The 26,821-nt window shown below is 40.9% G+C and overlaps 1 protein-coding gene across 1 annotated transcript in view; it reads right to left on the reverse strand.

Annotated features, from left to right (window-relative positions):
* Positions 1-841: 841 nt before the first annotated feature.
* CERS3 (ceramide synthase 3) overlaps positions 842-26,821 on the reverse strand; it is an 81,780-nt gene continuing 55,800 nt past the window's right edge. The window contains exons 9-10 of the mRNA XM_006872153.1: positions 9,409-9,562; positions 842-988 (exon numbers count right to left, since the gene is read on the reverse strand). Of these exons, the coding sequence (XP_006872215.1) occupies positions 842-988; positions 9,409-9,562 (301 nt within the window). The remainder of the gene's footprint in view (positions 989-9,408; positions 9,563-26,821) is intronic.

Consider the following 26,821-nt stretch of genomic DNA (forward strand, 5'->3'; position numbering starts at 1 on the left):
AATAAATAATTACCAAATCAAATGAAACAGACTTCCGGACAGCTGCAGTTCCAGATATTACCAGACACGTTTAAAAGGAAAATATCTGTCTTTGCTTCTGGCCCAATTAGGACCAAGCTTGGCCAGGTCTCCCTCTCCCAAACAGCTGGGATCCCAGTAGAACAGGGGCACCAGCAACATTAATACTTCACAACTGACAGACTATAGTGTGCACTCCACATCGGTTATCTCATTGGCTCCTGTGAAGCAGGCAGTGTACAGAAGAGGCACGGAGGCCCAGGAAATTTTTTAAAAATCATGCTCACGGAGGATACGGTGCATGAGCCCTGCAGGCCGGTCCTGTGATTGGATCCTTCAGTCACCGTTCATCATCACATCTAACTCACTCTTGGGAGGCGAGCTGTCCCGAGTGTGCTCCATGGCCAAACACACCTGGACAAAGTGCTCTCACTTAGCACCTCTCAAAGCAGGCCCAAGGATAGGCAAAGTGGGAAGGCAATAAGGCCTACAACAAAATTCGTTTCTGTAAAAGTCAATGTCTCAAATACATGAATGAATACAATGAGAACTAAAATAGTTTTCTGAAGAAATCTTTGAAATCTATGACCTTTCTGAGTTCTAACTGCAATAAAATCCATGGGGATACTTAGATTTAACATTCCAACACAAGCCAACACTTTGTTAAAAACATCTTAGGTGAGAGGGAAGGTGGGGGTGAGAAAGAGGAAAGTGTAGAATCCGGGGTCTCTGTGGGTGCAGTGGGGCACAGTGATGGGCAGGGAAGCACCTCAGCCTTCTGCTAGCCCTTGCAGCCCCCAGATTCTAGGGGGGGGGTTCCAAGCTAACGGCCATGTTGACCATTAGGAATGAGGTTTCTGTCAGTCCCAAGGCTATGCTTCAAATAGTCTATGTCTTTGCCTTTGGGTGCCTCCTCTTCTTCTTCATCCTCTTCTTCTTCCTCATCATCGCTCCTCACATCGTGGATATCCTGGATAAAGGACAAATTGGGATATGAGTGACAAGCATCCAGGAAGAGCATTGAGTGGAAAAGCAGACAGGCTCAGTTAAGAGGCATGACTCCCCAAAAAGAAAATCCAATAACAAACCATCTAACATTCATCAAGATTAACCATACTATGGGGTACAAAACAACCCTTAACAAACTTAAAATCATTGAAATTATATAAAGTCTGTTTACAGACCATATGGGAGTAAGTTAAAAACCAGTATGAAAAAGGTAATAGAAAAATCTCAAAACACTTAGAAAAAATGTCTTTCTTTAAAAGCAGGGGGTCAAAAAAAGTCTTAATTGTTATTAATATGTTTTAATTAAATGGAAATGAAAATACAACATACAAAGACGTTAAGAATGCAGCTAAAGTAGTGCTTAAAAGGAAATTCATACCATAATGATTTTCTAGAACAAAAGAAAGTTGTTAAATGAATTTGAGCCTCCACTTTTAGAAATTAGAAAAAAAATAAAAGGGAACAAAATAATCACAAAAAAGTAAAAGGAAGAAAATAATAAAGAGCAGAAATTAATGAAATTTGCGCAGAGAAAAACAATAAAGAAAAGCAAAATTCCCCAAGTGGGCTGTTTGAACAAATCCATGAAGTTGTTAAGCCTCTAGCCAGACTGACAGAGAGAAGAGGGAAGACATATGCTGCCCGAAATGAAAGAGAGGCTGTGCCTTCTGACACCCTAACCCTCCTCCGTGTAGTAGAGGCTCCTGGTGTGGTGCTGGGCGGTCAGCACCAGCTGCTCCTCAGAAACCCGATACATGGGCACTATGAGTCAGAACCAACTTGGCAGCACTTAACAACAAAACCAGTTTAGTAACCGAATTCTCTGAACAGCTCTATGCACAGAACTCAAGTGAAATGGACCAATACCAGACATACTAGTAAAAATCACCCAAGGAGAAATGCTGCGGTTTGTTGTGAAATGCCAGAGTCAGTTCTGACTCGTTGTTGTTGTTAAGTGCTGTCGAGTTGGTTCCAACTCAGAGTGAACCTGTATAGGGTTTCTAAGGCGCGGCTGGTGGGTTTGAACCTCTGACCTTTCGGTTAGCAGTCCAGTGCTTATCCTACAGCGCCACATGAGGACTCCAAAAAGAAATGAATAACCTTTAACATAACTGTGAAAGGCAATGAAGTAGTAAACATCTACAAAATGAACACCAGACCCAGATGTTTCCACAGGCAAATTCTCCCAAAGATTGAAGCTAGAAATAACATTGCTTCTTCCTAATCTCCCCTAGAAAATATTTTTATTTTAAGCGGCCAGCATGATTCTGATTCCAAAGCCAGACAAATGAAAGTATAAGAAAAGACAACGACTGAGTACTGTCTCTTATGAGCATGCTGTTGTAGTTAGTTAGTTGGTGCCAGAGAGTCAGTTCCAACCATAGCAACCCTATGTACAACAGAACGAAACTTCCCGGTCCTGTGCCGGCCTGCCCATCACAGCCAGGTTTGAGTTCATTGTTGCAGCCACTGTACCAGACCATATGTTGAGGGTCTTCCTCTTTTTCACTGACCCTCCACTTTACTGAACACTATGTCTCACTTCAGCGACTGGTCATTCCTGACAACATGTCTAAAGTATGTGCAGTGAAGTCTCACGATCTTCATTTCCAGGGAACATTCTGCTTGTATTTCTCAGTATTTGAATACCTTAAGTATTAACAGTAACACCCTTTAAACAGGGCTTTGCAGCAGATCTGTCAGATGAAATCTATCAGTTGAATTATTGATTGCTGCTCCTAGGCCTGTTGATTGTGGATCTAAGTAAAAGGAAATCCTTGACAATTGAAACCTTTTCTTTCCTCATCATGATGTTGCTTAGTAGTCTAGTTATGAGGATGTCGGAGTGTTTGACAGTGTCACAATACACACTGAAGGGTGCTGACTGTGAGCTTCATCAGAAAGTCCTTCAAATGCTCTTCATTTTCAGCAAGCTTATCTCAGGTGGTTAAGGAGCCTGCCTTGAATGCTAATGCCATGTTCTTCAAATATCCCACCTTCTCGGGTATTCTGGGGAGCATACAGACTGAGCAAGCGTGGAGGCAGGACACACCCCTGTCACACAGCTTTCTTGATTGTAAACCATGCAGTATCTTCTTCTGTTCTAATGAGTGCCTCGTGGTTAACTGAACGAGCACAATGAAGTGTTCTGGGATGCCCATTCTTTGAGACGTTATCCACAGTTTGTTATGATTCACACAATCAAATGCTTGTGCATACCCACTAAAACACAGGTAGGCATTTATTTCTGGTATTCTCTGCTTTTATCCAAGATCCAACTGACATCAGCAATGATATCCCTCATTTCACATCCACTTCTGAATCCAGCTTGAATTTCTGGCAGGTACTTGTTGATACGTAGCTGCAACTATGAGGGTGAGTCACAAATTATCTGCACTCTGTTTCTATTAAAACACCCATCCATGGCCACTGCAGGTGGCACGGTTCTGTCCGACAGATGAGTGACAGTGGATTGTGTGACAAATCATTTTCAAATCAGCCATGGTGCTGCCTGTGAAATAATCCACCACAGACTTGGGTTTTGGAAAGTTCGTGCGAGATGGCAACTGTAACAACTCAAGGAAGAGCAGAAACAGAAGTGTTGGCACGTCTCCAAACAAACTCTGGACTCATACTTAAAGGAAGGTAAAAGCGTCTTTTAAAAAAAAAAAACATTGCTGGTGACAAGGTATGAATCTATCACTACAAGCTTGAGCGCAGACGGCAGAGTATGAAGTGGAAACATCCTCAGTCACTAACTAACAGAAAATTAAAAAATCACCCATCAGCTGGAAAATTGATGCTTACAGTTTTCTGGGATCCCCAAGGGCCAGTATTGGGACACTACCAGGAGGAAGGTTCAACAAGCAACAGTGCTGGTTAGTGAGACACTCACTGAACCCCTGAAGCCTAAGCTTTGGATTAAACAGAGGACTGCTCTCCAGGGGTGCTGTGATCCTGCGTGACAATGCCCCCGCCCACCCTGTTGACACTCTGCAATAACTTCATTCTGAGGTGTTTAAAACACCCTCCCTATAGTCCTGATCTTGCTCCACTGGACTTTCACCTGTTTGATCCCCTGAAAGCAGCCCTTCGAGGACGAAGATTCACTTCTGATCATGTGAAAACAGCAGTGCATTCATGACTGGCAGCTCAGCCTAAAACATTTTTCAATAAGGGAATACAAAAGCTTGTTGACAGATGGACAGAGAGTGTATGGAAAAGCAAGAGGATTACGTCGAAAAATGATGTATCTGTCTTTTCTAAAAGTCTATTAAAATAAATTCTACAGTCAGAGTGTGGATAATCTTTGACTCATCCTCATCTATCCACCAATCATTAAAGCCAGTGATGATGAAATTTAAGGATTCAACCAACTTCCTCAGTCTGAAACTGATCAAATGCATTGAATGGAAAGTTGGAAATAGAATAATAATAATTGTTGTTGTTGCTGTTAAGTGTCGTCAAGTCAGTTCCGACCCATAGCGACCCTCTAGAGGGTTTCCAAGGAGCAACTGGTGAACTTGAACCACCAACCCTGCAGTATGAAACTGACTTCGCAGTATGGCGCATTAACCCACAGACCACACCATTAGTAGTTGGAAAATTTGGCCTTGGTGATAGAAACAATGCTACCATTCTGCAAGACCAACCAATGACTTCTTCATTGCCAATACCTTTTATCAACAACATAAACAGCAACTATCCACGAGGACCTCACCAGATGAAACCCAGAGAAAGGAAATCGACTAAATGTATAGAAAGTGATGATGGAGAAGCTCAATATCATTAGCCAAAACAAAGCTATTGACTAAACTATCAATTGCTCATATGCAAGTTCAGGGTGAAGTTGAAGAAAATTAAAACAAGTCCATGAGACCAAAAATATGGCCTTGATTATATTCCACCTGAATTTAGAGGCCATCTAAAGAACGAATTTTATGAAGTGGACCTAATGACCAAAGACCAGAGGAGTTGTGGGATGATATTAAGAGCAACATCCATTCATAAGCAAAAGGACACTATAAATGTAGAAAAGACAAAAATAGATGTCAGAAGAGATCCTGAAACTTGCTCTTGAACACAGAGAAGTAAAAGGAACTGGATAAAGAGCATGAGTGGAATGTGGAACCCTATCCAGAGAAGCAACGACACCAGAAATGAGAAAGGGAGCAGCTGAGGACTCCAGACTCACAGAAAGAGAAAGGTTGGGTGCTGGTGGCCAGGAGGCAGGCTTGCAGAATGTGCCCTCTGGTTGTTTAAATGATTATATGTTCCTGAGTGTTTCTGTATACATTAAATAAAAATTAAAAATGGAGGAATAGAAGCACATACTGTTGAATGACGATGCATGGAGGGGATTGTAATCATTGCAATGAAACGAAATACAATAGGATGAGTGCAAAGCTGCTGTTCTCCCATGTAAACTATCATTTAATTCACAATAAAAGCTTAAAAAAAAAGGCGCCTAACAGAAAATTACAAAGGGCAGTTTGAGAAGATGAAGTCAACTATTATAATGAAATGTGCAAAGATCTGGAATAAGAAAATCAAAAAGTACAAACAAACTGAGTACTTCTCATGCTGAAAGAACTAAAGAAAAAAATCAAGCCTCAATTGCAACACTGAAGGATTCTATGGACAACATACTGAATGACACAGGAAGCATAATAAGAAGATGGACGGAATGCACAGAGTCACTGTACCAAAAGAACTGGTCGATGCTCACCCATTTCAAGAGGCAGCATATGATCAAGAACTGATGATACTGAAGGAAGAAATACAAGCTGAACTGATGGCATTGGCGAAATCATGGCTGTAGGAATTGATGGACTCCAAACTGAAATATTATAACCAACTGATGCAGCACTGGACGCACTTACTTATCTGTGCCAAGAGACTTGGAAGACAGCTACCTGGCCAACTGGTTGAAAGAGATCGTTGTGCCTGTCCCAAAGTAAGGTGACCCACCAGAATGTGGAAGTCATCAAACAATATCATTCATGTCACATGCAGGTAACATTTTGCTGAATATACTCGAAAAATGGTTGCAGCAGTGCATCCGCAGGGAGCTGCCAGAAATTCAAGTTGGCTTTAGAAGAGAACGTGGAACAAGGAATACCACTGCTGACGTTAGATGAGTCTTTGCTGGGGAGACAGAACACCAGGAAGATGTGTATTTGTGTTTTTAATTAACTGTGCAAAGACACTCAACTATGTTGATTTTAGCAAAGTATGGATAACATTGAGAAGAATGGGAAATTCACAACATTTCATTGTGCTCATGAGGAACCTAGACATAGATCAAGAGGCAGCTGTTAGAACAGAACAAGGGAACACTGAATAGTGTAAAATTAGGCAAGGTATGCACCAGGGTTGTATTCTTTCATCGTATTTATTCAATCTGCATACTGAGTGAATAATCTGAGAAGCTGGATTATGTGAAGAAAAACGTGGCATCAGGGTTGGAGGAAGACTCATTAACAACCTGCGATATGCAGATGATACAATATTGCTTGCTACAAGCAAAGATTACTTGAAGTACTTACTGATGAATCTCAAAGACTATATAGCCTTCAGTGTGGATTTCAACTCAGTGTAAAAAAAAAAAAAAGAAAGAAAGAAAATTCTCATAACTGGGTCAATAAATAATATGATAAACAGATAAAAGATAAAAGTTGTTAAAGAGATCATTTTACTTGGATCCACAATCAACACTTAGGAAGCAGCAGTCAAGAAATCAAATGACATATTGCATTAGGTAAATCTGCTGCAAAATATGTCTTTAAAGTGTTAAAGAGCAAAGACATCACTTTGAGGATTAAGGGTATTTAATGACCCAAACCATGGTATTTTCCATCAGCTCATATGCATGTGAAAGTTGGACAATTAATAAGGAAGACCACAGAAGAATCGATGTATTTGAATTATGGTACTGGAGAAGAATACTGAGAATATCATGGATAATCCAGCAATCTCTCTATTTGGCCTATATCCTCAATCAATGAGAGCTTCTGTGCACATCCAGGTTCACTACAGCATTACTCACAATAGCAAGAAGATGCAGACAGCCTAAATGCCCACCAGCAGAAGAATGGCTAAACAAACATTGGTACATACACACAATGGAATACTACACAACGCGGAAAAACAACGATGAATCTGTGAAATGCCTCATAACATGGATGAACCTGGAAGACACCATACTGAGTGAAATTCGTCACAAAAGAACAAATACTGTATGTGACCACTACTGAAAAATGTCACGAAAAGGTTTTCATGTGAAAAGAAGCATTCTGTAATGGTCACCAGGAATGGGAGGGGGGGGAGAGTTATTCACTGGCTAGAGGGTAGAGAGTGACAGGGAAGACAGTTAAATATATATATATATATATATATATACAAATAGTAAATTACACTGATGCACTTTGCTGTTGTTGTTAAGTACCAAGAAGTCAGTTCAAACTCATAATCACTCTATGGGGTGTCTGAGAAGTGGCTGGTGGGTTTGAACTTCTGACCATTTGGTTAGCACTCCAGTGCTTATCCTAGAGCACAACACCAGGAGTCCACTGTACTGTGCAAGCTATCCGTAATTTGGGACTTGAACTTTTCTTGCCATTATTAAGGTCCCAGAAATAAAAGGTGTGCAAATATAAAATCCAATACATTTAATCATAAATATGATTATAATTGGCTTACAGAAACATTGAAAATAAAAGAAAATACCAGGAACTGCCAATAGAACAATCTGTCTAATAAGAATTGCAGCCAGAATGTTTCTTAGAGGCGAGCATGGCTAGACTTTGTGTCTCCTGTTATCAAGAGGGACCAGTCCCTAAGGAAGGAAATCATAATTGGTAAAGTGGCCAGTCAGCAAGAAAGAGGAAGACCGTCCCCAATGAGATGTATTAAACACAGTGGCCGCAACAATGGGCCCAAGCAGAACACCAATCGTGGGGATGGCTCAGGACTGGGCCCTGTTTCGTTCTGTTGTACATGAGGTCATATAAGTCGGAACTGACTCGATGGCACCTAATAACAGCAAGTAGATAAATACTCCCTCACTATATGGTCAGTGATTGTGTCTTAATCAATTCTGTAATATTCTCCTCACCTTGTTCTGGAACTAAAGTTCAGAAAAGAATGGAAAACAAATGATAGTCTTTCTATTGTCTAAAAGGTATCATCCACGTTTACTAGTTAAGGAAGAATTCAATCAACAAACTATAGTCAAATGATGGACAATAATTCAGAGAGTAAGAGAAATCTCTAAGTTCACATTATGTGCAAATCAGCCACTTAAAAAAGGTAAATATGTTGTTTTTGTTAAGTGCCAGAGAGTCCATCCTAACTCATAGTGACCCAGCACAGGGCTTCTGAGGTTATCAATCTTGGTGGGAGCAAAAAGGCTCATCTTTCTCCCACAGAGCAGCTGGTGGACTAGAACCACTGGCCCTGTGGTTTGCAGTCCAATGCTTATTCTACAGAGTCACCGTACTTCTCAAGGTAAATGTAAGTCCCTGAAATATTATCCAGGGACTAATCAGAACCGGTTCCATGGCACTTAACAACAACAACAACCATGCTAAGGGCTCCTAGGATAAACACTGGACTGCTAACCGCAAGGTCGGTGGTTTAAAAACAGCAGCCAGTCCTTGGAAACTCTCTACAGGGTTCCTATAAGTTGGAACCCACTCGACAGTATATAATGACAACAACAAGCCTCATAAGGGGAACACAGTGGCTCCATATGATAAGCACTTGACTGCAAACCACAATGTCCATGGTTTGAGTTTACCAGCCGCTCCATGGGAGAAAGATGAGGTTTTCTGTCCCCACAAAGATTTTAAAAGCCTTGGAAACCCTATACAGGGTGGCTATGAGTCAGAATTGACCCGAAGACACTTAATACCACCACCACCACCATCCTAAGGCTTGACTCAAACTAGAGCAAATTTTGATCCACTAGAAAATTCTTTTGAAAATCAGCAACCCATTTACGGATAAATATATATATTTAAAATATTTGTTCTGGTGTGGCACTGTAGGATAAGCACTGGACTGATAACCATAAGGTTGGTAATTCAAATCCATCAGCCACTGTTTGGAAACCCTATACAGGCTCACTAGGAGTCAGAATTGATTTGACAGCATTTAACATCAACAACAACACAAACAATTTCCTAACAGCACCTTAGAGAACTACTTACTGAAAAATCTAGCTATTCAATAGAGAAATTTTTGTATCATTAATCATCAAATCAAGAAAAATAAATTCTGGTTAATCATGAGTTAATTACAAATTTCCATCACCTAAGCATCAGCTTTAGCCCGCCAATGAAGTCTACTTGTTCAGCGTAAGTTTCCGACAGTTCTTACCGTTGTAAACATAAATCGTTTGAGAATCTTCAGGATGAAAAAACACCAGTAAAGGTGAAGGGCTTGCAGAACCATGAGTTGTAGGTTGAGGAATATGTACGAAAAGAAAGGCTCGAGGTAGTACAAGGGCAGGATCATCGTGCAGTATAAAATCCTAAAGGATCAAACAGATGACAGGGAGAAACGGTGAATTTTCAATGAGAAAACAAACGATCTTTTCTTCCAAGGCATATATAACACTTACTTCATTTCAAATGATGTCCAGGAAATTCTCAAAGGAAACAAGATGATATCATCTTTTAAATCATTATTGGCAAGCAACAAGAAAAAGCCCAGTCTGCCCCCAGGGAGAAAAGTTAAACTGAACGATATTTTTATTACTTACTACAATGTTTTAAAATGTTTTATTGTCTATACTATAATGGTTCTAGGCCTTGGTTATAGTCTTCAAACAGAAAAGCATATACTAACCCTACTCTCCTTCCCAGAAGGGGGCACAATGAAGAACAAAGACCTGTTTGTTGTTGTTAAGTGCCACTGAGTCGGTTGGACTCATAGAGTTTCTGAGGAGCAGTTGGTGGGTTTGAACTGTTGACCTTATGGTTCATGTTGGAGGTTCAAACCCACCAGCCGCTCCTTAGAAACCACACAGGGTCACTATGAGTTGGAACCACCTTCACTGTACTAACAACAGCAAGATGAGCTGGATACAACTTGATAGCACCCCAAAACCAGGTTTATACAACTACCTTCATCACCAGGACACGTAACAGTTCCACCGTCACCCTCCAAGCGACCTTTGCTATCCAGTCTCAGCTTGTTGTGGTCGGTGTTGCCCAGTTGCTGCCCAGTTGGTTCCCACTCAGCGACCCTGTAGAGAGTTCCCAAGGAGCAGCTGGTGGGTTGGCAACCACTTACCTGCTTTCCATCCTTTACTTTTTACCTTTTCAAGATCATAGAAGCCTTTGAACTGGCGTCTTCTGTCTTGTGTTCGGAGTAAGGCCTTTAAAATTCAGTCAGGTAGTTCGGAACATCAATAGCAAGTTCCTTATAAAGTACTGAGTAGTATTCTGTTTGTCTGGGTCCTGGTTAACGCATGCAGGCTAATGCACTAGACTACAGGGTCAGTGGTTCAACCTCACTATCTGCTCCTTGGAAACTCTATACAGGGTTGCTATGAGTTGGAACTGGCTCAGTGGCACAATAACAACAATCGATCTGGCTTAGCTATCTAGTGTTGCTACAACAGCTAAAACTGCCTGTTGAGTTTTCTTCTCTAGACTCTTTACAGAAGCTCACCAGGGCTTTTTCATGAAAAGTTGTTGGGTGGCTTCAAACCACCAACCTTTTGGTTAACAGCCAAGAGCTTAACTAGTTGAACTACCAGAATCCCTTCGATATCTGCTTCGTACTTTTGCTCCCTTTTCTGAGTTATCAGTTAGAAAAAAAATAATATGAACTCAAACATAATAAAGATATTAATCCTTTATCGATTATATTTCTCAAGTTCGCTTTTTCAGTTTTAAAATATTATTTTTAGAAAACTTAGAAATTGCAGGCGAAAAAAAATAAAGAGGCTTAATAAACAGCACCTAGACTCTCAACTGATAGGTAACCTTGCATATTTTGGTGAACATAATTCAAGACATTGCTCTTAAAAATATATTACTTAAGGTGTTAGACCTTAGTTACTTTTTATTGTGAATTGGGTGGTGACAGTCAACATCAATTTCCCATTCAACAATTCATTGATTACCTGAAATTTTTGCCTGTCACCACCACATGATTTTATGTAACTGGGATCACACTCATACATGTTATTTTGTATTCTCTACTTTCCATCCATAGTGTGTTAAAGACTTTCCAGTATCAGTAAATGTAGGGCAACAGCAGGCATCAGCAGACTTATTTGTAAAGAACAGATAATAAACATTTCAGGCCCCTGGTCCATACAGTTTCTGTTGCAGCAACTAAACTCTGCCATTGTAGCACAAAAACAGTGGCGGACAATACATACGTGAATGGGTAGACTGTGGGCCACTAAAACCTCATTTATAGAAACTGGAAATTGGGCTGATTTTGGCCTGTGAACCTTACATTCCAATCCTGTTACATATCTTATTTAATGGTTTCAGAAAATTTCATATTCTAGATATACCATGAGCTACGGAGTCCTGGTGTGGCGCTGTGGGTTAATGCTCTGGACTGCAAAGTCAGTTTGAACTGCAATATTGGTGGTTCAAGCTCACCAGCCACTCCTCGAAAACCCTATACAGGGCTGCTATGGGTTGGAACTGACTCGATGGCACTTAACAACAACAACAATGGAGTCCTGGTGTGGTGCTGTAGGTTAATGCGTTGGACTGCAAAGTTGGTTTGAACTACAAGGTCTGTGGTTCAAGCTCACCAGCTGCTCCTCACTGACTTGATGGCACTTCACAACACCAAATTTACCAAATAATGGAAACTCACTGGCTCATAGGGACCCTCTCTAGGGTTTCCAATGTTATAAATCTCTATGGGAGCAGAAGGAGTCATCTTTCTTCTATGAAGTAGCTGGTGGGTTTGAACTGCCCACCTTGCGATTAGCAGGCCAGTACTTAACCTACAGTACCACCAGGGCTTTATAATTTATTTAACCAGCTGCTTCTAAATTTCACTACATTTATAGACAACACTGTAAGAATGACTTGTAAAGACATTTTGGTATGCAGTCCTGCTCTGGTGCTGCAGGATAAACTCTGTACTGCTAACCACAAGGTCAGCGGTTCAAACCTACCAGCTGCCCCTCCAAAACCCTGGAACTGACCTGACAACACTGAACACCAACAACAATGTATGTATGCCAGGAAGGAACACTGAAGGGGGAAAATGATTGCGAGTACAGTAAAAAGTCTGTAATAGCGGCTAGAGTTAAGATAAAAGCAAATCCATGTAGCTCAGGAAGAATCTGATAAAGCAGTACAAAAACAAACCTAAAAGAGGTCAGACCATATTCTCAATAGTAATCAGTGGTTATGGTATTTTATCTCCCAGGCTCAGCACCTTGTCCCTTATTAGGGCCTCTACTGGGAATTTGTCAATGTCAAAATCGACAAAGGGGCCCACTCAAAATATCTCCTTCACATATTTTACCATAAAATGTGAATAATTACCTACAAATATAATTACTCATGCTGATCTACAAACAGAGAAAGAGAACAGAACAGAGTGTGCAGTTCTGAATGAACTAAGATTTCCCTTCTTTCTCTGGTTGAAGGAAAGGAAAAGAGTTCCACTTAGAGGGAACTTCATGTACAAATGCCTACAGGCGACAGGCATCATGGAAAATTCAAGGAGCTAGAGGTTCATATGGCTTTGGTACAGGCTACACCTCAATGTAAAGGAAGCAAGCATCCATAGGACCAATAAAAAACATCATGATGAACGGAGAAAAGATTAAAGTTGCCAAAGACTTAATTTGCTTGGATTCACTATCAACACTAATGGAAGCAGCAGTGTAGAAATCCAGCGATGTATCGTATTAGGCAAATTGGCTGCACAAAACTTCTTTAAAGTGTCCAAGTGCAAAGATATCAATTTGAGGATTATGGTGCACCTGATCCAAGCCATGATATTTTCAATATTCTCATATGCGTGTGAAAGTCGGACAACGAATAAGGAGGACCGTAAAAGAATCGATGCATTTGAGTTATGGTGTTGTTGTTGTTGTTAGGTGCCATCAAGTCAGTACTGACTCATAGTGACCTTATGCACAGCTGAACAAAACACTGCCCGATTCGGGGCCAACCTCACTACTGTTGCCACGCTTGAGTCCATCGATGCTGCCACTTGGCCAATCCATCTCATTCGGGGTCTTCCTCTTTTTTTCTGACCCCTCCACCTTACCAAACGTGATATCCTTCTCCAGCGACTGCTCCCTCCTGACAATATGTCTGAAGTCTGAGAGATGAAGTTTGGCCATCCTGGCCTCCAAGGAGCAATCTGGCTGCACTTCTTCCAACACAGATCTATTGGTTCTTTTAGCAGCCCATGGCACTTTCAATATTCTCCTCCAACACCACAACTCAAAAGTATCAATTCTTGTATGGTCTTCCTTATTCACTGTCCAGCTTTCACATGCATATGAGGTTATTGAAAATACCATGGCTTGGGTCAGGCGCACCTTAGTCCTCAAACTGACTTGTTTGCTCTTCAACACTTTAAAAAGGTCTTATGCAGCAGATTTGCCTAATGCAATACGTCGTTTGATTTCTTGACTGCTGCTTCCATGAATGTTGATAGTTGATCCAAAAAGAACGAAGTCTTTGACAACTTCAATCTTTTCTCCATTGACAAGAATGTTATTTATTGGTCCAGTGGTGTTAGAGGAGAATACTGAAAGTACCAGAGACTGCCAGATGAACTAACAAATCTGTGTTGGAAGATGTACAGTCAGAATGCTCCTTAGAAGTCAAGATGGCCAGACTTCCTTCTCTCATACTTTGGACAAATTATCAGGAGGGGACAGTCCCTGGAGAAGGACATCATGCTTGCCAAAGTGGAAGGTCAACAAAAAAGAAGGAGATCCCCAAAGAGATGGACTGGCACAGTGACATCAGCAATGATTGTGAGGTTGGTGCAGTGTTTCGTTCTGTTGTGCATAAAGTCATTATGAGTCGGAACCAACTCGATGGCACCTAACAACAACAAATGGCTTAAGAGAAAGAAGCAGTAGGGAAGGATCTACAAGACAAGGCTGGGGAGGTAGATTTGGGCCTTGAAAGCCAAGGTTGGGAATGTGGTCTCACTACAAATTCAATGAGAAGCATTGCCAGTCTTAGAAAGGAGAGTGACCCACTGACCACAGAATCACCATTTTTCCCTCTTGTGACCTGCATATGTGAGGGAGCGTCCTGTTCCTTTGTCACCAGATGGAACGAAGCCAACCTGTCGACTGGGTCCTTCCAGGGACAGCAGAGACTGCTATGAAAATGCAAGTGCCTCTGAGACAGCTGAACCTCTGCAGAGAGGAGAAAGAGGTCCAAAGCATGGACTGGGGTATCTGCTGCATTTGGACCATGGCTCCCTGAGAGCTTCAGTACACAGCCTCTCTGGGCCTCAGTGTCTTCTGTAAAATGAGAATAACAACACCCACCACAGTGGGTTAAACAAACTGATCAATGTAAAGAGTTCAGCGTATAGAAAGCACTCAAATATGTTAGTCACTATTCCTACTACTAGGAGCCCTGGTGGCTCTGCACAATATGCCCTGGACTGCTCACCACAAGGTCAGGGATGAAGATGAAGTTGTCTGTTCTTGTAAAGCTTTACAGCCTCGGAGAGCCTGTCCAGGGTGGCTGGGAGTTGGAATCCACTCGAGGCAGGACTGGTTTCACTATTGCTGTGACTATAGCTACTCTCCCACCAGCACCCTCTCTCCTCTCCTGCACAGAGCTCACAGTAACAACACACTTAGCACAACACTGACAACACGGTGCTGCTGAACTGGCTGGGTACTTGAGGAGTAGTGGCAAGGGCGAGGAAGCCATGCGGGAGAAGGAGGGTAGGCTTATGAGGAGTGGAGACCGTGTGGGGACTGAACATCCTGTGAAGGGGCCAGGAGGCCACAGAAGTGCACGAGGGGTTTGAAAGGGACTAGGCACTGGACATTGGTGACAGCACGTTATGAGTGCTGCCACTAAATGACAGGACCGCTTTCTATTACCCAGGGACCTCACAAAAGGAGAGTCTCATCTCTCAATCTCCTCAATTGTCTCTCCTTTCTCCTGTTTCTATAAAAGAAGAATAGAAGAAGAAAGCAGTAAGCTTTCCTACTTGCTCCCTAACATGTGTGCACACAAACATACAAACACACATACTTTGCCATCAATCACTGGCTTATAAGTTGAGTGGACTTTCCTTTTGCAAAAAGATGACAAAAGACTGTTGTACTCCTAAATCCTGAGAACGAGATGGGTCCTGTCTACTGGGCTTCAATCTTCCCAAACGGATCAATGACTCCTGTAGACTTGGATCGTAAAACTAGGCTTTTTCTCCGTTTCCAGTTTTACATATCATCTTAAGTACTTCAATCAGTTTAGATGGTTTGAACAAAACACATTGTTAGTATACACAGCAGTTGGTTTTACTAAGTTAAATACGGCAGCCACCATGGAATTGTCGTTTTCTGATGAACACTGCAAGTTGAAGGCCTTTTGTTCTTGCTAATTACAGATGTCAGCATTGAGCTTTTTTAAGATAACAAATACTGGCTCTTCAAGTGGACTGTCTGGTAGCATAGTGCTTACGAGTCAGGCTGCTTAATCTCAAGGTCAGCAGTTCGAAACTACCAGTTGTTCCATGGGAGAAAGATGAGGCTTTCTGCTCCTGTAAAGATTTACAGCCTCGGAAACCCTATGCAGGGTCTTTATGACCGACTCCATGGCACACTACCATGGACTGTCTACATCAGAGATGTCTTATATTTCAATGTGAGAAGGCAGTTGAAGAAAATAATTAAAACTTAATGAAGACAAATGATCCCTGCTCTTAATGTACTAAATGAATTTGAAACCTATCTACAATGTATTTTGTACTAGAGATAAAATTCTAAAGCACTTGGTTTGAACTGCAAAGTTGGCAGTTCAAACTCACCAGCCACTCCTCCAAAACCCTATACAGGGTCACCGTGAGTCAGAACAGACTCAGCGACACTTAACAACAACAACAACAACATCAGTGAGTAAGGGGACTCCATTTCGTCTCTGTACTATGGACATGCTGATACTTCCCCTCATTCCAGATGGTTTGCCTTGGTCACAACCTAATTAGAGGATCTGTGTATAATATGCCTGGATCTTGGTCATTTTCTTCTCTTGAATCAGTTTAAAGTGTCCTGTTTCTAGTCTTGATTCTTATATAACTAGTTCTAGTGTAATCCTAGAAATAGTTGAGCACCTCAGCTGAAAATAAATATGGATCTGAACACTTTCACACTGTCGCTGAGATGAAAGAGAAAGAAGGGCTAAGGAGCGGTTCCAGTTGGATGACTGTTAGATGAAATACGATTCTGGACTGGGCCTAGTATTAAGGAAAAGAGCAATGAAAGACACCACTCCAAAACAGGAATAAGGATGGTAGCGTGATCCATTTCTTAAAATTGACAATGATATTGTGATTATGTAAGAGTGTCCTTATTTTAGGAAAGTGTCCTTATTTTAGGAATTACACTGATATATACAGTGTAAAGCATTTAGAACTAAGAGTTAATGATGCCTGCAACTTTCAAATGGTTCCAAAAGAAAGACATATAAAAGTGTACATCAAAATGTATGGATGGCTACTATGGTTCCAGTTCACACATACGTGGGTTTATTCCAAACAAAATTTATTTAAGCTTACAATCAGCGGATGACTACAGACAAGCTCTTTCAGTAATGCCTTTGTTCATTTGTCTTAATTAGAGTAACTTCAAAGAAAGAAAAAAAAAAACGATAAGGTACAATCAAAACAGAGGCTTCTGAGGACATCTGCTGGGCCAGTTACATTAAAGGCAGAAAGGTCAGCTCAGAAGGTTAACATGATTGTTTTTGGAGATTTCCAGTGGGCTATATTGATAGATTTTCTCAAAGGACATAGGACAATCATGGGTACTAATTAAGAAAGTGGTTTTTTAATTTTAAATTGTATTGGTGAGAAAAAGTTGGACTTGCAATACTGAAGGATTCTATGAGCAAAATATGAATGATACAGAAAGCATCAAAAGATGGAAGCAATACAGAGTCACTTTAACTCAAATAAATGGTCAATGTTCAACCATTTCAAGAGGCAGTATATGAACGAAGAAGTTCAAGGTACACTGAAGGCATTGGCAAAGAACAAGGCTCCGGGAACTCATTTAGAAATGAAATTATTTCTAAATAAATTAATATATATATTGTTGCTGTTGTGAAGTGCCATTGAGTTGGTTCCAACTCACAACGACCCTGTATAGAGTTTCCGAGAAGCAACTGGTGAGTTTGAACTGCCAGCCTTGTGGTTCAAACTGACCTTGATGTCCAATGCTTTATCCCACAGTGCCACACCAGGACTCCAATCTATATATTTACATACACACATGTATATAAAGAGAAAGAAGGAAGGAGACATATAGAGAAAGACACACTGAATGACAGCAAACATGAAAACATGCTACCTGATACATCTGAGTAAAGGCTACATGCTAACATGTAACACACTTGAAATGTTCCTATAAGTTTGAAATTATTTCTAGATAATTTCACAGATAGGTGGACAGATATTGTTGTTAATGTTAAGTTCTGTTGAGTCGGTTCTGACTCATATTGATACTGTATAGGGTTTCCAAGGATCTGCTGGTGGGTTTGAACTGCCAACCTTTTGGTTTGTAGTCCAGTGTTGGTACTATAGCGCCACACCATGGGTCCAGATAGACAGATTGTTGTTGTTGTTAAGTGCTGTCAAGTTGGTTCTGACCCATACTGACCCTGTACAATGTTTCTGAGGAGCAGCTGGTAAGCTTGAACCTGTGATCTTGTGGTTCAAAGGGACTTTGCAGTCCAACACATTAACCCACAGTGCCACAACAGGGCTCCAGATGGACAGATAGGACTAAATCATGAACCAGGTCCCTTATTCTAAAATTTTGCAGTTTAGAGAAGGGCAATTGTAGCTGTCTTTCATAAATTTATCAAAGGCATATCCAAGCACAAGGGGCTTGAGGGAAGGAGCACCCCTAAAGGTTCCCTCCTGAATAAGACACGGTCAGTTGAGTTTCATAAGAAAGTATACTTCACGGGAAATCTACCGCCATCATTCAAAAAACCAAAACTATACTTCATGGAACATCTAGTTCTGAGCTGCACGTCCGGAGTAGTAGCTCAAGGGAGTGTAGCCATTCCTATACTATATGCGTCCCCCTTTCCTTCACTAACTACACAGAGTGTGTTATGCATCCCACGAGAGCTCTGAGTGCTCTTGGGCCCGGGAGTTGACTCTGGCATTATGAGAACCCATACGGTCCATAACGCATCATTCAGGATCAAGGCTCCAGGCCTTTTGAGGAACAAAAGGTCAGCATGTCCCCACTCTTGTCTTCCACCTGTGAACACGAGCACTGTTTCAGATTTTCCTTTTCTTTCCTGTGTTTTGAAAACCTAGTGGTTCAAACCAACATTGCAGTCCAATGCATTATCCTGGACTCCAATACCTCAGTAGGTTTCATGCTGTTGTTGTTGTTAGGTGCCATCAAGTCGGTACCAACTCATAGTAACCCTATGCACAACAGAATGAAACACTGCCCGGTCCTGGGCCCACCTCACAATTGTTGCCATGCTTGAACCCATTGATGCTGCCACTCTGCCAATCCATCTCGCTGGGGGTCTTCTTCTTTTTCTCTGACCCTCCACCTTACCAAACATGATGTCCTTCTCCAGTGACTGGTCTCTTCTGACAATATGTCCAAAGTATGAGAGAAGAAGTTTGGCCATCATGGCCTCCAAGGAGCACTCTGGCTGCACTTCTTCCAACACAGATCTGTTGGTTCTTTTGGCAGCCCATGGCACTTTCAATATCCTCCTCCAACACCATAACTCAAAAGCATCAATTCTTGTATGGTCTTCCTTATTCACTGTCCAGCTTTCGCATGCACATGAGGTTATTGAAAATACCATAGCTTGGGTCAGGCGCACCTTAGTCCTCAAGCTGACATCTTGGCTCTTCAACACTTTAAAAAGGTCTTGTGCAGCAGATTTGCCTAATGCAATACGTCGTTTGATTTCTTGACTGCTGCTTCCGTGAGTGTTGATGGTTGATCTGGGCAATATGAAGTCTTTGACAACTTCCGTTTTTTTTCTTTCTATTGATAAGAATGTTGTTTATTGGTTCAGTAATGAGGATTTTTTTTTTTCTTTACATTGAGATGCAACCCATACTGAAGCCTGTGGTCTTTGATCTTCATCAGTAAGTATCTTCATCAGTAAGTCCTCTCCACATTCAGCAAGCAAGATTATATCATCTGCATATCGCAAGTTGTTAATAAGTCTTCCTCCAGTCCTGATGCCATGTTTTTCTTCATAAAACCCAGCTTCTCGGATTATTTGCTCAGCATGGCACTGTGGGTTAATGTGCCAGACTGCAAAGCCATTTGAGCTGCAAGGTCGGTGGTTCAAGCTCACCAGCTGCTCCTCAGAAACCCTATACAGGGTCGCTACGGGTCGGAACCAACTCGATGGCACTTAACAACACCAACAATGTACAGGTTGAAGAGTTGCTTCCTCGAAGTACAGTTGACCATGATGAAGCAAATGGAGTAAAGCTCTTGGGACTTTCATTTACTGATGGGGCGCAACTTAAACTGAAGAGAAACAGCTGTAAACATCCATTAATAATCAAAACATGAAATGCATGAAATATGAATCTAGGAAAATTGGAAATTATCAAAAATGAACTGGAATACATAAAAATCAATATCCTAGGCATTAGTGAGCTGAAATGGACTGATATTGGCCATTTTGAATCTGACAATCACATGGTTTACTATGCTGGGAATGACAAATCGAAGAGAAATGGTGTCACATTCATTGTCAAAAAAACATGCCATTTGAGCTCCTTGAAAATAAAAACTGTGTCTTACTCATTCTTGAATTTTCCACAACATCTCCTGAATTGATTCAGGAAATGAAGCACCTGAAAGATTAAGATGAAGCAGACCGTTCAAGTTCAGGTTGCAAAATCAGCAAAACAGTGTGCTCCTTCCCTTTCGAACTACCAGTCTAGAGTAAATAAGTAGCTATTCTTGTTATTTATGGGGGACAATTGTGACTAGTCAGGGAAACTATTTACCTGACCCAAGGAAGGTTTTTCTAGCTTAATGATTCTCTGCTGGTATTTGTATGATATTCAAGTAGACAGATGCACATGATATGTAAAAATCATCATCTTAAACAACATTTGTGAATTGTTGTTGTTAAGTGAGGCCGAATCGGTTCCAACTCATAGCATCCCTGTATAGGGTTTCTGAGGAGAGGTTGGTGGGTTTGAACCACCACCCTTGCAGTTCAAATCGAACTTTTGGGCCAGTACTGTATAATGCTACATCAGGACTCCCTCCATCTATGTGAATACAATGTGAAAACCACAGCATGTGATTTAAATGCTTTTGAATAAAAGTATAAATAAATGAGGTTATGAGTCAATTAAAGAAATTTGACCAATGCCAATTTCCATTTCTGCTAATTTGTATAAGTAACATTGCTTAGAAAAGAAATGCAATTATAAGGAACACTGAGGAAGGATCAGCTAGACAGCCACGTAGTAGGCAAGAAGAAGGGACCCAGCTGCACAAATATAAAAAGGATGGCTAATTGCCTCTACAAATAACTGCCTCCTTTGTCATGAGATCAGAATAACTGGATGGTGTATTATTACTGAACCTCAACACTCTGAACTAAGATTCTATAAAAGAATCCTATCAAAAGGGGGGAAATGTAGAACAGAATCTCAAATTTTCAAGGAATTCAGACTTTCTGGATCTATGGAGGCTGGATGAGCTCCTGAAATTATTGTACTAAGACAACCTTTGAATCTTATATCAAAAATATCCCCCTTTAAAACTAAACAGTAGTTTAAATTAACTTGCTAAGGTCTACCTTAAGCATTGGGCTGTTTTAAGACTTAGCCGATATCAAGTTAACAACAAATCCAAAGATTAGATAGGAAATCTAGGGGCAGTGATTTTATGCTAATGGGGGTGGAACAACTTAGAAAAGGAGGGTGAGAATGGTTGTTAGGTTCCAACTCATAGTGACCCTGTGCACAACACTGCCCAGTCCTGCCCCACCCTTCCTTCCAATCATTGTCACATTGAAGCCCACTGTTAAAGCCATTGTGTCAACCCATTTCAGTGGGCGTCTTCCTCTTTGTCACTGAGCCTCTACTAAAACACATGACATAAAGTCTCACAAGCCTCATTTTTAAGGGGCGTTCTGACTGTACTTCTCCCCACACTGATTTGTTTGTTCTCCTGGCAGTCCATGATACTTTCAATATTCTTTACCAACAGTGTAATTCACATGCATCAATTCTTCTCCAGTCTTCCTTATTCATTGTTCAACTTTCACAAGTATATGAGGAGGCTGAAAATACCACGGATTGGGTAAGGGCCATCTTAGTCCTTAAAGTGATATCTTTGCTCTTTAACAGTTTTAAGAGATCTTTTGCAATATATTTGCCTAATGCCATTTGATTTCTTAACTGTTGCTTTCATGAGCATTGATTGTGGATTACAGCAAAATCAAATTTTTGACAATTTCAATAATTTCTCTGTTTAACACAATGTTATTTATTGGTTGAGTTATGAGAATTTTTGTTTTCTTTACAATGAGGTACAATGTAAAGATTACATTGGTTGTAACTTTGAGATTCACAAATATTTCAAGTTCTCTTCACTTCCCACAAGCAAGTCTGTGTCATTTGTTGATGAGACAGACTGTTGATAAGTCTTTCTCAAATACTAATACCAAGTTCTTCTTCATGTAATCCAGTTTCTTAGATTATTTATTTACTCAGCAAGGCATTCTCAGATTATTTGCTTAAATTGAATAAGTACATAGAAAAGATAGAACCCTGATGCATCACTGTCCTGACTTTGAACCATTCAGTATCTGTTTGAATAACTACCTTTTGATCTATGTATAGGTTCCTCATGAGCACAGTTAAGTATTCTGTAATTCCCATTCTCCACAATGTTATTTATACTTTGTTAGGATCCACGCAGACATTTTCATTTAGCTCTTTAAGTTTATCATTTCTTCCATTTGCTTCAATTTCTCTACATTCAAGAGCAAGTTTCATAATCTCTTCTTACATACATTTTGGTCTTATTTTTCCTTCCTGGTTTTTTTTTTAATTATCTTTTACTTTCTTCATGTATGATGTTCTTGATATCAACCTACAATTCTTCTGGTCTTTGGTCATTAGTGTCTAAAGCATCAAATCTCTTCTTGAAATGGTCTGTAAATTCAGGTGGGATGTACTGAAGGTCATAATTTGCCTCTTGTGGATTTAATTTTCTTTAGCTTCAGCTTAAATATTCATATAAGCAATTGATGGCTTGTTCCAGAGTCAACTCCTGACCTTTTTTTGGGCGAATGATATTTAGCTTCACCATTGTCTCTTTCCACAGATGTTGTCAATTCCATCTGGTGAGGTCCATGTGTATAGTCACAATTTATGTTGTTGAAAAAGGAATTTGCAAAGAAGAAGTGCTATGAAGTTGTTGTTATATGCTGTTGAGTCAGTTTCAACTCATAGAGACTGTTTAGGGTTTCCATGAAGCAACTGGTGGTTTTGAACTGCCAACCTTGTGGTCAGCAGTCCTGTGTGCTTGGTCTTGCAAATTTTATCACACAATCCCCACCATCATTTCTGTCTCCAAGGCCATATTTTCAATCTACTGATCCTTCCTCTTTGTTTCCAATTTTCACATTCCAATCACCAGTAGTCATCAAATGCATCTTGATTGCATGTTTAATGAATTTTAGACTGAAGAAATTGATTATTGTTCTTATATCTGTGGAGTTGGTTCCAATGCATAGCAATCCTATGTAGGGTTTCCGGAGGAGCACTAGTGGTTTTGAAATGATGACCCTGAAGTTAGCAGTTCAGTGTTTATCCTACAGCAGCACATCAGGAGTCTGAAGAACTTGGTTGTTGTTGTTAGGTGTAATTGAGGCAGTACCGACTCATAGTGACCCTATGGACAACAGAACAAAATACTGCCCAGTCTCAGGCCAACTTCATAATCATTGCTACGCCTGAGCCCATTGTCACTGCCACTGTGCCAATCCATCTCACTGGGGGGGTCTTCCTCTTCACTGACCTTCCACTTTACCAAATATGATATATATATGCACACACATATACATATGGAGTCCTGGCATGGTGCTATGGGTTAACACACTGAACTGAAAAGTTGGTTTGAACTGCAAGGTCAGCAGTTCAAGCTTACCAGCTGCTCCTCAGAAACCATATGTTCCAAATCATAGTGACCCTGTACAGGGTTTCCAAGGAGTGGTTGGTGGGTTTGAACCTCCAATCTTGTGGTTAACAGTCCAGTACTTATTCTGCAGTGCCACACCAGGACTCCTTTTATATTTGTGTGTGTGTGTGTGTGTATGTATGTATCCAAGATACATAACATATATATATATATATATATATATATATATGCCGTAAGATACACAGATAAGCACTGGACTGCTAATGCAAGGTTGGCGGTTCAAATCCACCAGCTACTCATATATATATGAGCCCTGGTAGCACAGTGGATTATGCTTTGAGCTACTACTAATCATAAGGTCAGCAGTTCAAGTCCACCAGGCACTCTGCATTAGAAAGATGAGACTTTCTGCTCCCGTAAAAATGAAAGCCTCAGAAACCCTGCACAGGGTCCCCATGAGTCGGAACCAAGTCCATGGCATACTAGCAGTACCACCATCATGTGTATAAAAGAAAGAGTATAAGTGGAACAGATGTGAGGAGGTGACGAGGAGAACATGCATGGGTGCATGTAAGTATGACAGAGGGTACATGTATTTGTATATGCTGCAAATATATGCTATCGTTGTTAAGTGTTGTCTAGAGACTTTGTGTAGAGTTTCTGAAGAGCGTCTGGTGAGTTTGAACCACTGACCTTGCAGTCCAGTGCTTATCCTCCAGCACTACACCAGGACTCCAGCAAATATATACATGGGCATAACAGGGCACCCACCAAAAAACACACTGCCACTGAGTCAACTCAGCCCACCGTGAACCTATAGGGTGGATTATAAATACATCTTAGGGTTTCTGAGATGGTAACTCTAACAGGAACAGACAGCTGGTGGGTTTAAACTGCTGACATTGCTGTTAGCAGTTCAACACTTAACCCATGGTACCATCACAGTTTCTGATAAGAGAGCACACAGAGGGCAAAATTATGAAACTTCTCAGCCATAACCAAACATTTTGAGGGAATGAGTCAGTGGACCTGGAGGCTCAGGACCATAGTCTTGAGATCATCTAGGTTGACTGGAATAACATAGTCCACAATGTTTTACATCCTACCGTGGTGAGTGGCGACTGGCATCTTAATAGCGTAGGTACAACTACTGATCTCTCCCCACCAAGAGCAAAGATTAGTGAAGACAATCAAAGACACACAGAAAATGGGTTCAAAGGGCTCACTGACCACATGAACCACAGCCTACACTAGATAGTACCTAGCTACTAATACGAATTGCTCTGATCAAGATCTCCACAGAAGGTCCTGGGAGCAAAAGGACAGAGCAGCCTTACTGGGCTATGGACCATGGTCATCCTTCAAGCCTGGAGCTGAGCCCACTCCCAGAGATCAGCTTTCAGCCAAACAACACACAGACCTCTACAGTGAACAAGAACACACAGAGAAGTGTACTTTCAAGACAACCATGTGAGACCACAAGGGCAGTAATTGCCAAAACACAAAGCCCAGAAGGCAGGCAGGGGTAGCAGAGAAGGGTGACTGGGAATGGAAACCACAGGGAGAAAGTGGAAGAATACTGCTAGAGTATGGGGACTGCAGCCAATGTCATGAAACAACATGTGCATAAATTGTTCAATGGAAAGCTAATTGATTCTGTAAACTTACTCAAGTCATGATAAAAAGTTAAAAACAAAAAAGAGAGAGAGAGAGAGAGAGAAAGGGAGAGATAAGAAGAGAAGCAGTGGAATTGACGGATATCAGTCATAAAGAGACTTCCAGAAAGTTTTAGTCTGTGTGAGACGGCGAAAAATATGAAAAGGAAAAAAATGATGAAGGACTCATCAGGAGAAGCAGAAGTGGTTGAGGCTAGGGGAAATGAAGAAAAATTAGAGAAAGGGAAAGAAAAGTATAATGAGAAAATCCCCATTCTTTTGCTCAAAGCTTCCAGACAAATCTTACATGGCTTCAGCTCAGTCAGCTTTCTCCCACCGCACCCTCTAGCTCCCCACAAAATGTGCAACAAGAGCAACTGGAAAGAACAGAGCAAATAGGTTGCAAGCTGCCTCCCACAGCACCTCTAAAATGTCTGAATTGTGTGAAATACGAGGGAGCTTCAAAAACTTCATGGAAAAATGGAATAAAATGATGATATATTTTTCCCATGAACTTTTTGAAGCTCCCGTGTACATAACCTGAGTTGCCTTCCAATTTCATCGATTATCTTCACATCGCCTGGTCAACAGAAAATTGCCAGCAAATTTGGACAGAATAAAATGTCCTCAAAAATGAATCTACAGGGTTACAGTTTTAGGCAGATTGCTGGAACCAGACTAAAACAAGGGATTGACTTTTCCTTTTGGCACTACCAAGACGATTGTGCAACACTTTCAAGTTGATGGAAAGGCTAGGTCAGCCAGAACCATGCAGTGCAACTGAAAGAAACTCTCTTTCTAACTGAGTTGGTTTACAACTATATCCAGTGATCTTTCAAAGACCATTGAAACCAACTTCACAGGAGGTTGATTGCACCAAGAACCCAATAGCTTGGTGAGGTTTTTCTCAACCTTCCAAATAATGAGGATCAGTCAACATCTGTATATAAAAAATCTTTATCAGCAAAAAAGTTTTATGGTCAACTCCATTAACCGTGGTTTATTAGCAATGCAACTCCCTAAAAACAGCAACAGAGGTAATGGCTGCTCTGTACAGTGGGCTGGCAGACTTCGTGAAGAGCTGACATCAAGAAAATGCATGCAACTCATTCTCCTTGATATCCAGAAATGTTGGCCAGCGAATGAGTCCTTAAATCTAGGGTTTTATAAGTAGAGCAAAGTAACACACTATCTTCCCAATCACCCGGCCCCACCACAATGTTCAGTTGTTTGCCAGGACAGAGTAAGCTTGCATGCTTATTTGGAGACATTATGGAAAAATCTGAGGTGCATGGTATTCATTACTAATTCAAAAGTCAACCACAGCAGCAATCCTATAAAAGAGTTTCTCAGAGAGTTCTCTGTACTGACAGCTACAATCATATGTGTGTTAAAAATATGCCACAAATTCTTTGAAACTATTCCCATCAAGAAATGGAGTCTAATTTCCCTTCCCTTAAATATGATCTGGCCTTAGTGACCTGGTTCCAATGAAGAAATGACGTGAAAGTGACATTATATGATTTCCAAGTTCTGATAGTTACAGTTCGGTGTCAATTTGATTGAACCAGGATTCCCAGTTGTTTGGCACTTGATAGTTAACTCTATGATGATTGGCTTTGAGCAGCCAATCAGCTAAAAGTATGCTTCCTTGGGGTGTGACCTGCTTCCAATATAATGGACATGCAGGGAAGACTCACTCTCTTCCCCACTGCATCTGGATCTCACATCTGAGTTGCCCTCCAACCTCTGGTTCTTT

The sequence above is a fragment of the Chrysochloris asiatica genome, unplaced genomic scaffold, assembly GCF_000296735.1.
Source record: "Chrysochloris asiatica unplaced genomic scaffold, ChrAsi1.0 scaffold00184, whole genome shotgun sequence".
In the NCBI taxonomy this organism is placed as follows: domain Eukaryota; kingdom Metazoa; phylum Chordata; class Mammalia; order Afrosoricida; family Chrysochloridae; genus Chrysochloris; species Chrysochloris asiatica.